Source organism: Peromyscus californicus, unplaced genomic scaffold, assembly GCF_007827085.1.
Source record: "Peromyscus californicus insignis strain IS unplaced genomic scaffold, ASM782708v3 Scaffold_9__1_contigs__length_137607984, whole genome shotgun sequence".
NCBI classification, from domain to species: domain Eukaryota; kingdom Metazoa; phylum Chordata; class Mammalia; order Rodentia; family Cricetidae; genus Peromyscus; species Peromyscus californicus.
Window position 1 is genome coordinate 82,179,675 of NW_026294617.1, and position 14,618 is coordinate 82,194,292.

General features: G+C 37.9%; 2 protein-coding genes across 4 annotated transcripts in view; one reads left to right on the forward strand and one right to left on the reverse strand.

Annotated features, from left to right (window-relative positions):
* The window catches only part of Magi3 (membrane associated guanylate kinase, WW and PDZ domain containing 3), a 224,258-nt gene that overhangs the window by 110,038 nt on the left and 99,602 nt on the right, over positions 1-14,618 (reverse strand). For all 3 annotated transcript variants that reach the window (XM_052730272.1, XM_052730273.1, XM_052730274.1), the window contains exon 2: positions 365-481. In XM_052730272.1, coding sequence (XP_052586232.1) covers positions 365-481 — 117 coding nt within the window. The remainder of the gene's footprint in view (positions 1-364; positions 482-14,618) is intronic.
* On the forward strand, positions 5,771-8,468 carry LOC128105844 (40S ribosomal protein S6-like). The gene is made up of 2 exons (XM_052731159.1): positions 5,771-5,806; positions 7,707-8,468. Exons 1-2 carry the CDS (start codon positions 5,771-5,773, stop codon positions 8,466-8,468), a joined length of 798 nt encoding a protein of 265 aa, XP_052587119.1.

Sequence of the window (14,618 nt, forward strand, 5' to 3'; positions counted from 1 at the left end):
AAGGAGCAACATGCAATGGGACACAAGTAAAGCCACAGAAAATGTGGCAAAACATAGATTAATAGAAATGGGTTAATTTAAGATATAAGAGCTAGCTAGCAGGAAGCCTGCCATGGCTTTTTTATTTATATTAAAAATAATGTAAGCCTCTGTGTGTTTACTTGGGTCTGAGTGGCTGCAGACCAGGCAGGACACAGGAAAGCTTTCAGCTACAGGTTTGGGAAATCATACTCATGCTTGGCAGCAAGTCCTTTTACTCATTGCTCAAATCTTTTCTCCTTTTTTAAATACTTCACTAAATTATTTCTAGATGTTTAAGTAAAGATATTTCTGTCTCATTTCTCTTATGCCATCGTGTACTTACATGGGATAGTTCTTAAGTAGAGATTATCTCTGATGACTTGCTGAAGTTTGTGGTCAATTGATCCTTTCTGAAACTGAAGACTCAGGTAGTGCCGCAAATCTTTATTTATGACTTTGCCTTTAAAAAAAAAAACAAAATGTAATTATTAGATATTCATTTAAGTACATAAAATAGTGATCAAATATCTTTAAATCATTTAGCTAATAACAGCACAAGGAAATCAGTATTTTATCTACAAGAAGGTAAGTATATTATAGGTACTGTAATTCAAATAAATGACTACAATGTAATGTGCGTATAATTTTATGTGACAGGAGAATATATAGTGCAGAGAATGTGATGAACATTCAAAGTAATTTCATTCAGTGTCATGGCTTTAAATGCCACTATATCCTAAAAGCTCCAAATTCAGATCCTATGTTCATCCTTCAGTTATCTCTACTCAACTCCCACCTCACTCATATACATTGCAGATGTTATATCTGGAAATTTCAGATAAGCACCTCAAATTTCAAACAGACAAAACAAGACTCTTCCACCATCTCCCCAGTTTTCTCTTTCTTTGCAAACAGCAGCACCACCAGCTGGAAGAACAATCCCCAAATCTAAAAGCCATCTTTGATTTCTCTTTTCACCTCTGTCTTCTAGGTCTAACTATTAGCAATTTTTGTCAGCTGTACTTCTTAATCATATACCATTGCTCTCCATTTTCATCAATGCCATTCTAATCTAATCTACCACCATCATTTCCCATCTGGAATTCTACCAGCAGCCTTCTAATCAGCTTCTGAGCATCCATTTTCTCTCCTTTCTTCCCTGCCCCTCACACAGGCACCACAGGGAGATGTAAAACAGATCAGGTCAGTGTTAGTGCCCCCATCCTCATGACTTTCTGTGGCACTTGAAAAAAAATCCAAACTCTTGCTCAGGATGCTAGGTCCCCCATGTTCCAGCTTTGGCAATCTCTAACCCTAGCTGATTCACTGTGCACTCCTGCTCTTTGAAGGAGTGCAGGGCCCTAGCTAAAGACCTTCCACCTGTCACTAGGCAGAACAGTCAGTTTACTTGTTGATTCCTAAATACTGAGTGAATAAGTAAGACAGTCCAATATTTCCTGTAATTTATGGGGAAATGGGGAATAGGAACAATAAACAGAAGGTTGCAGAAATCTCAAAGATATAAATTTGTAAGAAAGACTAGTTTAAATGAAAAGGCAGTGCAAACATTGTTTATTAGACAAGACTGTAGATAATTAGAAAAGATCAATGCTCAGACAAAACATTTTATCTCACTGCATAAGAAATGACTAGCTGAGTACACTGTATTTTATTTAGAACAACATACTTACACCAAGGTTTCATAACAAAAGCTTACTACAGATCAGTTCATCCTTTTATCTACCATTCCATAGCACCTCATCTCTAATCATTTTTGTTCCTTTCTACTACATATAAATACACAGAACCTACTTGGAAAGATAGTAATATAACCAGGAAATCAGTGTGTTTCTAAAGTTTAGAGATAACATAGGCCCTAGTAATAAACACAAACCAAAACAACTCCATTCTTCCTCCTAACAAAAATAGGCACTGGGGGAGCAGGGGGGAGACAGAGCACTATGATTAAAACAAATAACCCTAAAGGTACTTACAGTGATGAATACAAAACAATCCTATCTTATAGGATGTTCTTCCTAGGCATTTAGTGTCCCACCCCAATTCCATCAAAATTATATTGTCTTACTTTTTATGTATACTCCAGCATGTATTCATTGCTGAGTAGATGATAAAACCTAATACATAATCAATACGGCACCATACTCATTTCATAAAAATCAACCTGATAATGAGTTCATTGAGTACTTTTACAATTTGGTAATAGGTATCTCAAGTTCTTTGTAAACATTAGACAAAAGCTTTGGTGGATTGCAACTACATGGCCAAAAGTGTTTGAGATACTTGGATAGGGTTTGTTTTGTCTTGTTTTTTAACAGATAATGTGTCTATTTCTTTTTCATTTAAAAGAATAACATAGGCTCCAATATCCAAAACTTGGCTCTCCAACATATCTTCAGGAAAAGGTTTAGCTTTGATAAAAGGTAATATAGGTATAACTAAAAAAAGAGTCAACACTTTATAACTCATAATTTCCTTTTCCTCTTTTTAAATTTTCTTTTTTATTTATTTTTTGTGTCTTTCACATCATGCCTTCCGATCCCACCTATCTCCCTCCCTTCCCAAAATAAAGCAAAATAAAATTTAAGAAAGGAAGAAAGGGAAAATCTTGTCATGGAAGCTGCAGTGTGATACAGTGAGTCACACAGTAAACCCCTTTTGTCCATACAGCTTTACATGCAGGCATTCATCACAAAGAATCATAGGTCTGGTTCAAGGCCTCTGCTCTCTGCTACACCATCAATGCTGGGCCCTTGCTGGGACTCTTCCTAGGCTTCCTGTTGCTGCCCTGGTTGCTGCCCTGTATCGTGGAAATCCTATAGCCCTGGGTCCTCAGGACTGACATTTCCCCCTCCACCACCACCAGGGGCAGGGGCAGCTCTCTCACTTTGACCTCCTGGGGTCAGTTCTCCCACACCTACACCTTCAGGGCCAGCTCTACTGTGTAGCCCAGGCGAGGTGAAGGAGTCACTCTTCCCAGTGTTGTAGCTGAAGGGGCAGGGACACAGGGCCAGCTCTCTCTCTAGCTCTTATAACCTCAGGGCCGGCTCTTCCACCTGCCTCGGGCATTGATGGGAGTGGGTGCCCTCTCCCCTGCCCATGCCACCACATGACATGAGTAATGGGGACAAATCTCCCATGCTCACAACAGAATTTCCTTTTCTTAAACTCAAAACTTTTAGGATATGGCATAACTTAGAGATAACTATAAAATGCTTAAAACCTAGATTAGATTTTAAGTTACAAAAATAATGTCTTTTAGCTTAGAGATAATTAAAAGATAAAGTCCTAAATCACAAATTATCTAGCATGATGAATTTCTTAAGGGGAAATGGCATTAACTAAAATCTTATTTTAAGAACCTTTGATATGTTAAAGCCAGTTAGAACAGAAAAGGCTAAATTTAAAGAGCAATGCCCACAATTATCAGAACTAGAATCACACTCTGATTTTACCATTAACTTCTACTGGGATGAGCAGTTACAAAGAAAACAATGAGAGACAATTTTATTAAAAATTGGCATTTTATTAAAAATGTGCAACTAGAGCTGACAGTAGAGTTCTTGCTTAGCACCACTAAAAGTGAAAATAAAATCTGGAACTATTAGAAACTCATAATTTTTTGCTTTTATTTTATGTGTAAAGTGTTTTGCTTATGAGTATGTATGTGCACCACGTATTCTGGTGTTGGAAGAGACAAGAAGAGGGTCTCAGATCTCCTGGAACTGGAGTTAGGATGGTTGTGAACCACCAAGTGGGTGCTGGGAACCAAACCAGAGTCCTCGGCAAGAGCAGTAAGTGCTTGTAAGTGGTGAGCTAACTCTCCAGCAACTCCATCATTGTTTTTTGTTTGTTTGTTTTTGACAATGAAGACAAACTACTGTAACCATCAGTGATTTATACATAATGAAACTTTAATAAAACTGGTTAGCTCACAGAACCTTGACATTTCAAGTGCATGTAAAGCATTTACTTGGGGCTAGGGCAAATGTTATTAAACAAATACAAACAAAAGAGTCTTCATAATATGAACATTCTTACCTAACAAGCCTATGTTTTAAGAATTATTATTACTCGTGCTGGAGAGATGGCTCAGAGGTTAAGAGCACTGGTTTGCTCTTCCAGAAGTCCTGAGTTCAATTCCCAGCAACCACATGGTGGCTCACAACCATCTATAATGAGATATGGTGCCCTCTTCGGGCATACAGGCATACACGTAGGCAGAATACTGTATACATAATAAACAAATAAATCTTTAAAAAAAAAGAATTATTACTCTTTGACTTCTATTCTTTAATTTCATTTTATGAATAGTGAAACTGGTTTATGAAATTTAAAAATATATACATCAGACAAATAGTTTGGCTAGATGAATGTCTGTAATTAAAATTGCAATTGTATAAAAAAAAAAATCCAGGCACTCAAGTTTCAATATACAACTTCTTAGTCAGGAATTCACAATTACAAATCCATAGTTACTGAACATATGCAAACTATGATTCACCACCAACTGTCATTGAGAAATCACTGGATAAAGTAACTGGTTATTATTTGGATAAACTCTGAGTCCTGTTGGCATGGGTTCAGCACACAAGCAACTGTAAATCACTCTACTCACACTTCATTCTTTTTGACAAGGACAGTAAGGAGACTTTGTCAACTACTTGCTAAAGTCAAGATATAACAAGTCTTTACTATTTTCTAATCCAGAAGCAATTACAAAACTGGGGGGCGGGGAGCAAAAATGAGGTCATTCTGGCCGTGTCTTGTTTCCTAGAAACACATATTGATTTGTGGTGATAAAGTGTTCTTTTCTAAATACTTGGAATTTGTTTTTAAATAATTTATTCAAGTTTTATTAGAGATTAGACTACAGTAGGCAACAGACTTGTGTTTTCACAATCTACAGAACACTTCTCTCTTTCCAACTTCTTCTTACATAGTAAGTACTTCTTATATTTTCCTCCAAGATTTGGGGGTAGGAGAGAAATTACAATAATTCTTAGGTCATGTCTAAGGCTCTTGAATTCCAGAAATGAATTCATTTAAGCCTTTTTAACAGTTCAGGCTGGCCCCAACTTACTATGAAGTAGAGGGTGATTTTTGAACTTCTGATCCTCCTGCCTCTCTCTGAGTGCTAAGATTACAGGTGTGTACCACCATGCCGGGTTTATTCAGTGCTGGGGATGGAATGTATCCCAGACAAGCACCCTACCAACTGAGCTACTTCCCTGTTTCTCTTTAAAGTTTTGAAAATATAAATTCATTTAAAGTAAGTCATATTCTTTTTAAACAGATTTATGTATGTGCACCTGTATATATGTAACTATGTGAATCTACATGCACCACATAGGTGCAGATACCCTGACCTTAGATTACCTCAAACTTGAGTTACAGGTGGTTGTGAGCTGCCTCTAAATTATATTATATTCTTATTCACCCCCACCCCCAAACCAGGTGTAAAGCATAATCCCCAGCTCTCCTCTTTCATATTATTTTAGCTTACATTGTTGGAAAAGTAACTTGATTTATTTATTTGTTTGTTTGTTTATTGGGTTTATTTTATACAGGGTCTCTCTACATAACCCTGGCTGTCCTGAAACTCACTATGTGTAAAAGCCTGGCCTCAACCTCACAGAGATCTGCCTTCCTGTGCCTTTTGAGTGCTAGGATTAAAGGGGTGTGCCCCACACCCAGCTTCCTTCAACATTATAGTAGAAGCAAAAGAAGAATGGTATATGGTCGGTCAGTGGAAAAGAACTTGCCAGTAGGATCCAGGCTCTGGGTTTAATAATCTCCAACTCCAAAATGGGTATTTTTTTTTCAGGCAGTTGGCTATCTACTCATTCATGTTCTTCTTGAAGAATCTCTGCTCCTTTTGAGCTTTGGTCTTTAAAAGGAAAATGTTTATCTTATATTATTATTTGAAGACAGGATCTCATTATATAATCCAGGCTATCTTTAAATTTCTGATCTTCCCTGATTCGCCTCCCTAATACTAAGATTATAGTTGTGCATCATCATAGGCAGACCATATGTTTATTTTTTGGTTTTTGGTTTGGTTTGGTTTTTTTCGAGACAGGGATTCTCTGTGCAACAGCCCTGGCTATCCTGGAACTAGCTCTGTAGATCAGGCTGGCCTCAAACTCACAGAGATCTACCTGCCTCTGCCTCCCAAGTGCTGGAATTAAAGGCGTGAGCCACCACTGCCCGGCCCCATATGTTTATTTTTAATGCCTATTGTGGCTGTGTGATGATTATTAGTTCTTTTTCATCTACTGATCACATGCATCTTTTTATAAAGTGCTGACAGCATTCTGTATACATCTTTAAAAACTTCATACAATTTTTCTTTTATAAATCTCTAGCCTGGAAATTGTATATATAGATGCTAGAAACCTTTAAAATATAACCTTGTTTTCCTTACAAGCAAGGGATGGGCATGATCATTTCTCAGTTCTTTTTTACAGCAATGTCCAAAAGACAACTTTGTGACCTCCCCCAATAAACTATTCAATATAACTAAGTCAACACTATTAACAATAATTGATTATTTCCCATTATACCTAACTTCATAACATCAGTGTAACTTATTAATTCTCCTACATTGGGAGCTCTACTACAGTTTGGGAAGGCCTCATGAAAGTTGTATAAAAAAAGATATACATGCTTACAATTAGCTTACCTGGCTCCTCAGATCAAGACAATAGGGACCAGGAACACACAAAGCAAACTGTAGTCTGTTTGTAAAACTGTAAAAAGTATTGCTTTCTAGATAATTAGCATGTAGACATTTCATGGTAAAATACATTGTGGCATAAAAGTTATATATTTTTTTTGTTTGATTGTTTTGTTTTGTTTTTGTTTTTCGAGACAGGGTTTCTCTGTGTAGCTTTGCACCTTTCCTGGAACTCACTTGGTAGCCCAGGCTGGCCCCGAACTCACAGAGATCCGCCTGGCTCTGCCTCCCGAGTGCTGGGATTAAAGGCGTGCGCCACCACCGCCCGGCTATATATTTTTTTTAAAAAAAGAAAACCTCATACCTTTTCAATGCCCCTCCAAGGCTCCCGTTTTGTGCTTGTTCCCATGTACACTATCTTAGGAGACTATGGAAACTGAGAGAAAGGATCTGGCTGGTAGAAGAAGCAGGCCACTAGGGGAGAGTCTATGGAGGCCATAGTTCTGGTTGCTCTGTTTCCTAGTTTACCATGATCTGAGGTGCCTCTACCCCATTCATTGCTATGAACTTTGCTATGCCTTCCCTGGCATGATAAACTGAAAATCCCTTGAAACCATGAATCAAACCAAATCTTACCTGTCCTGGCTCTGTTAAACACTTTAGCAACAGTGACACAAAGGTAACTAATTCTACAGCATTAGTACCCAAACTGGGATCACTGCTACAATCAATCTACCATTTGGTTCACAGGCTTTGGGAATTGGTTTGGGAGAAGACCATGAAAGAGTTGAGGGCCAAAGAAGTTCTAAAATGCTGTGGGAGAAGCTTCAAGGGCAATTCTGCTGAGAGTTCTGAAGAACAGAATACAGATTAAAAATGCCAACAAGGAAGACCAGGCTTGTGAGGTTTCAGATGGGAATGAGAATTCTATTGGGGATGTGACTTGGGTTAAGCTGAAGTCGGGTCTCTTTTTCGTGGCGCCTCCTAGGCGGTCGGCTGTGTCAAGTTGAAGCTGAATATCTCCTTCCCCGCTACCGGCTGTCAGAAACTCATCGAAGTGGACGATGAGCGCAAGCTTTGTACGTTCGACGAGAAGCGCATGGCCACAGAGGTGGCTGCCGACACCCTGGGCGAAGAGTGCAAGGGCTATGTGGTCCGAATCAGTGGCGGGAATGACAAACAAGGTTTTCCCATGAAGCAAGGCGTGTTGACCCACGGCAGAGTGTGCCTGCTGTTGAGTAAGGGGCATTCTTGTTATAGACCAAGGAGAAGTGGAGAGAGGAAGCGCAAGTCTGTTCGAGGATGCATCGTGGATGCCAATCTCAGTGTTCTCAACCTGGTTATTGTAAAAAAAAGAGAGAAGGATATTCCTGGACTGACAGATACTACTGTGCCTCGTCGGTTGGGACCTAAAAGAGCTAGCAGAATCCGAAAGCTTTTTAATATCTCTAAAGAAGATGATGTCCGCCAATACGTGGTCAGAAAGCCGTTAAACAAAGAAGGTAAGAAGCCCAGGACCAAAGCACCCAAGATTCAGCGTCTTGTTACTCCACGTGTCCTGCAACACAAACGCCCTCGTATTGCTCTAAAGAAACAACGAACCAAGAAAAACAAGGAGGAGGCTGCAGAATATGCTAAACTTTTGGCCAAAAGAATGAAGGAAGCCAAAGAAAAGCGCCAGGAACAGATCTCCAAGAGACGTAGGCTGTCCTCTCTGAGGGCTTCTACTTCTGAGTCCAGTCAAAAATAAGTCTTTAAGGGTAACAAATAAATGATCATACCTTAAAAAAAAAGAATTCTATTGGGAACTGGAGACCACTCTTGCTATATTTTGGCAAAGAATCTGTCTACATTATGCTCACTAAAACTTGAGTGAAGCTGAATTTAAAACTCAACAGAATAATTTACTTGGTAGAAGAAATTTCAAAAAGAATAACACTCAGACTGTACCATGAGTCCTGAGATTGCTTTTGGCCAGGTTTACAGTGAAACTCTAGAGCAAACAGCAGAACAGAAATGTATAAAATTGAAGTATGGCCAGAAAAAGAGCATGAATGTGTTTAAAGGGTTTTTTGCTGTTGTTTATTTGTTTTAAAAAAAAAAGGTCAGGCAGTGATAGTACATGCCTTTAATCTCAACACTCTGAAGGTAGAGGCAGGTGGATCTCTGAGTTTGAGGCCAGCCTGATCTACATACAGAATGAGTTCCAGGCCAGCCAGGGCTACACAAAGAAACCCTGTCTTGAAAAACTAACAAACAAATAGATAAACAAATAAAAATTTTAAGAAGACCAGTACAGACAAAGTGGCATAGTGGTTTGAAAAAATTAAAAAACAACAACAACAAAAAACTGAATAGAATCTTCCACTAGAACACAGCAGAAAAAAGTAATAATCGAAACTGGCCCTCTTTTAAACTTTTGATGGAATTATATAGATTTAATTTTTTAATTAACCTTTTTAAAGTGTTATCCTAAGGCTACTTACAACTTTTTTCTTTGATACTCACATTGGGAACCAGTACCAAACCTGTCATAATGCCAGACGGCTGATGCCTGGCTGGCACAACAAAAACTGAGTCACAGTATTAATGCTCCATCCTCTAGACAGGAGAGTACAAAGCCATTTATTGTGCCCCGTCATTTCCATGAAAACAGAACAACTGGTTCAGTTATCTCTGCAAATCAAAGTTATCTGCTTCAACAAAATGTCAGACTTGAGGTAAAAGATCCATTACTGATATGTCATTACCACAGTGGATCAAAAAGTAGAATACAGATGCATTTGAAGTCTTAACCCAAAAAGATGAGAGCTGGGAGAAAGTAAACTGTGTGAGAGGCTCTCTGACACAAACAATGTCAGCTTTTAGGTTCAAGCAGTAGTAAGGCACTGTTAATTAACCACAACCACAGGAAAATTCAACAAGAGCTTTCCCTCTGGTACCTTTTAAAAACAGCAACTTATGCTCATCCTTATACATTTTTTAAAGTGGGTAGCTAAAGGTTATAAAAATTATATACAAGCTGGGTGTGATGGCACACACCTTTAATCCCAATACTCCTTAGGCAGAGACAGGAGGATCCCAGTGTTCAAGGCCAGCCTGGTGTACAGAACAAGTTCCAGGAAATCCAGGGCTATACAAAACAAACAAACAAACAAACAAACACCAAACCTGTCTCAAAAAATAATAATAAATTTAAAAAATCACAGCTCAAACGTAATCAACTTCAGGAAGAATCAAATTTGTCCAATAAATAAAATAATGTTAAGTATCTCCTATTTCTATTTCTAATCTCTATTTTTAATTAACACATGTAAAGGTTTTTAAATGAAGCTTACAAATGTGACTGTAAAATCATCAGTTCAAGAATTGGAAGAGAGTCTTCTAGGCAGCATGATAATATACATCACTTGACAAAAAGAAAAGAAAAAAAGGAAAAGAAACCAAAACTCTTCAATATGAGGGAAAATAATGAAAAACAGATTTTTAGAAAGCTAATTTGTGTCTATTCAAATATCAGATCCCAAAAATAAAAAATAATTTACATTACCTTGAGAGTCCATAAACAACAACTCTCTAGTCTATAAACCCAGCACATTTTTCTGAATCTAAGTGAAAAACAGAAGACTCCACCGATGACCAGTGTTTACATGACCTCTGGGGGAAGGGCGAAACCAAGGAGGAAGATATTGGCCAAGTCTTGTTATTTTTCTTCTACTCAAGGTTCTTAACTGGGAAGTGTGACACGTGTAGGCAAAGCTACCTCCCAAAGTGCAGATTAGAGCAACAGAAAGGAATAGTACATGTTGATCTACAAATTAAAAGGTTACTACTGCTACAAGGTAACCTGCTATTTACCACTACCTCATCCTGTTGAAGAGGGAACCAAGTGTACATCCACTATCACTCTCATTCCCCACAAGAGAAGGACAGAAAATTTCAGAGAACTCCCATCTTAAAAGGAATCTGCCCTTGACTCTAGTTCTCACTCTGCTTCCACAGATACGACTAGTAAATAGGGGTTACATGCCATCTTTATCAAGCTGGAGGATCCATCTGTTAATGGGAAACAACTAGTAAAGAGAGACATAATAGAAACAGCATCGATAAGCCTTAAAGAAATATCAAGATCAGCCCTGTACATTTTAAGAATAACTATTGGAGAAGATAGAGGGAGTCACAGCATCCACAGGGTACACAACAATTAAGAACAAACACTTCCTGCTCTCTGGACCCGAGTTCAATTCCCAGCACCCTTGGCAGGCAGCTCACAATCTATTTTAACTCTAGCTCCAGGTGATCCTACACCCTCTTCTGGCCTCTTCAGGCATCCTCAAACAAGTGGCACATTCTCACATAGACACATATACATACAAATAAAAATAAATCCTGAAAAACTATGAGATCATCTCATATTTGAATCTTATAAAATCTCAGATTACAGAATGACCTACAAATACTTTATTTTGAAAAAAATACAATGTATTATACAGACTAGCCATGCTAGCCTGAACATACATCAACTATTTAAAGAGATAGCTAATGTAATTGCTGGGGAAGGGGGCAGAAAAGTAAGAAGATGCCACCATTATTCCTTGGGATATTACTTCAAATAGCCTGTGCTAGCTGCTGCTGTTACGATTGTTTAATAACCACTTGAAAATGTGATTCAGTCTACAATTAGGTTGTGGGGCTGTGATTATGAACCAACAGAAAATTAGGGTAAAAAATTCTGTCCTAATTGTACTTTTGGTTGGGACAACATAATCCCAACTCAAAATGACTCAAAGGTGAGAAAAGGGAGAGGGATGGGATTGATTTCTAAAATTAGGGGTTTTTAATCCTCAATATTAATAATTACAGAGATAAGTAAAAGTATTTCAATGTCTTCCCATGGAGAGAATATTGTTAATTTAATTCTGCAAACAAAAATGTAAATATCTCAAATGGGGGATGATCTAAGAACTGTTAAATGACTTTCTGTAAGAAATAGTGAGGAAGGTAGTATTTCTAAATTGTTTTTAAACATACATAACCAAATTAAATACTAAATACATAAATCTGATCATACTCCTAAGTTTAAATTCATACTATGTAACATAAAGAAGTTTTTTTAAAATGTCTTCTGGAATCTGTGATATAGCTGAAAACATTTTCTTATTTGGATTTAAAAAATGGCATTATAGGTATAACGCAATAATTTACAAATATATCTGTTGAGAAGATTCAGGGTGAAAAAAACCCTCCCCAAACACACACACACACACACACACACACACACACACACACACACACACACATTAATCCAGATCCTTAATTTGAATAATTATTAGAAATTTAAGTTTCATTTAAGGAGAAGAGGGAGGTTTGGAAAAAGTAAGAATCAGGTGATAACTTGGAGCATGTTGCTTTAAAATACTGGCACCATGTGAAATATCAGACCAGTAGTTAGATACAGTAACAGGTTTGGAGAAGAGATATAAAACAAGAGCTGTACACGAGAAACCTCTAGGTCACAATGGGTAAACTGACAAAAACCTAGCTCACAGATATGGGGGGAGAGTACTTTCACACACTGCTAATGGAGATTCAAGTCGGTACATCTTTCTGAAAAGCTGAGCAATACTGGTAGCAACAGCACACTTACTTATAAACCCGTCTGACAAAGTTCTTCCAAAGTAATATTCACACAAATGTAATATATATATATATATATATATATATATATATATATATATAGGTATATATATATGATAAATGTTATTCTACCATTATTTATAAAGAATGTAGATGTCCAGCTACAGAAAACTGATTAAATGACAATGAAACGTATCTTTGATTACCTATACACAATGCTGTCAAAACATGTTGAGCAAAACACAAGAAGCTAAATTAGTATACAGTGCAATTTATAAATTAGATTTCTTATTATCGTTTTATTTTTTGTTTTTTGAGACAGGGTTTCTCTGTGTAGCCCTGGCTGTCCTGGAACTCACTCTGTAGATCAGACTGGCCTCAAACTCACAGAGATCTGCCTCTGCCTCCCGAGTGCTGGGATTAAAAGTATGCACCATCACCGACCAGCTATGTTTCTTACTCTTACAAAGGCATGTAATATATATTCTAAAGTGTATTTATCTCTGAGTGTCAAGAAAAATAAAGAATTTTTATTCAGCTTGTAGAGAGAAGCCCACACTTGTAATCCTAGAGCTGTGGACATGGACACAGGTGAATCCTATGGGCTGACTTATGAGCCTGTTTAGCCAACGTGGTGGATTCTAAGCCAATGAGACCCTGTCTCAAAAAATAAGGTGGATGGTGACTGTATTAATTTCTGCTGCTGTGATAAAATACCCTGAACCCCTGCATACACACACACACACACACACACACACACACACACTAAAGGAGAAAATGCTTATTTTATTTTTTGCTTACAGATACAGAGGGGGAAAGCCCATCACGGCAGGAAATAGATGATAACAGGCAGGGAGGTATAACAGGAAGAGCAGAAAGCTAGCTGATCACACTGAAACAGCACTTAGGAAGGAGAGGACAAGAAGAGGCTATGGGGCTGGGTTATAAAACCTCAAGACTCACCCCCAGTGATGCACTTCCTCTAATTCCATCTCCTAAAAGTCCTATAACCTTCCCAAAACACACTACCAACAAGGGACCTTGTGCACAAATACATAAGCCTATGAGGGACATTACTCTTTCAAACCATAGCAATACCGGAGGAAGGACAGCCAAGGTTGACTTCTGGCCTGTACACTCATGCACATATACATACATGTTCATCTGCATGTAGCACTCATACACACACACAAAATAAATCAATAACGTGTTTTTTTCCTTTTTCTTAACTACTTAAAACTTAAAAAACAATATAATCTTTAAGGTAAACAATAAAAACAGAAGACTACCAACTTAGCTGAGTATATCGTGGCTTTCAAATTTTAGGCCTGTGTAACTAGGACTACACTGTTAAAGCTGAGCATGGTTCCAGACTAAAGTAGTCAGGTTTGACTGTCCTCGGCCTGTAATTTCATTACTGAAATGAATATTGGCCAACAGGTCACTTACAGAACTGGTTCATCCTGAACATAGACATCAAGAACTGCTGTGGATATCGTTCTGTATAAATAAAACACTGATTGGCCAGTGGCCAGGCAGGAAGTATAGGTGGGACAAGGAGAGAGGAGAATTCTGGGAAGTGGAAGGCTGAGTCAGAGAGACACTGCTAGCCTCCGCCATGACAAGCAGCATGTGAAGGTGCTGGTAAGCCACGAGCCACATGGCAAAGTATAGATTTATGGAAATGGATTAATTTAAGCTATAAGAACAGTTAGCAAGAAGCTTGCCACGGCCATACAGTTTGTAACCAATATAAGTCTCTGTGTTTACTTGGTTGGGTCTGAGCGGCTGTGGGACTGGCAGGTGACAGAGATTTGTCCTGACTGTGGGCAAGGCAGGAAAACTCTAGCTACAAAGAACTATGTAACAATTTAGAGTAAATCACTATAAGACCACATCATAAGGATTACTCAGTTATGTACAAGAGAACATAGAAGAAAAAACAATAGCCTAACTGCAATGAAAATATAGCCCATAAAAAAGGAAAATAATATAGACACCACATAAGTCAACCTCTCCCTTAGTAAATAAAACCCAAAGGATACAGGATGAGATATATATGTACATGTATATTTATATAAATATATGTGTGTATGTGTATGTATACTAATTGCTGTGCTGGGTGCTAGGAACATAAAAATCATAAAGTAATTATGCCCTTGGTGGTATAAATGCCCCTGTTACAGTATCACAGAAATATATAAACAAATAACTATACTTCCCAGCTAAGAAGCACATATACGTGTCCTGGAGAATGTGCATA

Bases quoted from the DNA above. Each gene is read 5' to 3' on its own strand.
- LOC128105844 (XM_052731159.1), top strand. From the start codon at position 5,771: ATGGTATATGGTCGGTCAGTGGAAAAGAACTTGCCA. The intron at 5,807-7,706 runs GTAGGATCCAGG...GGCGCCTCCTAG, and splicing joins CAGTGGAAAAGAACTTGCCA to GCGGTCGGCTGTGTCAAGTT.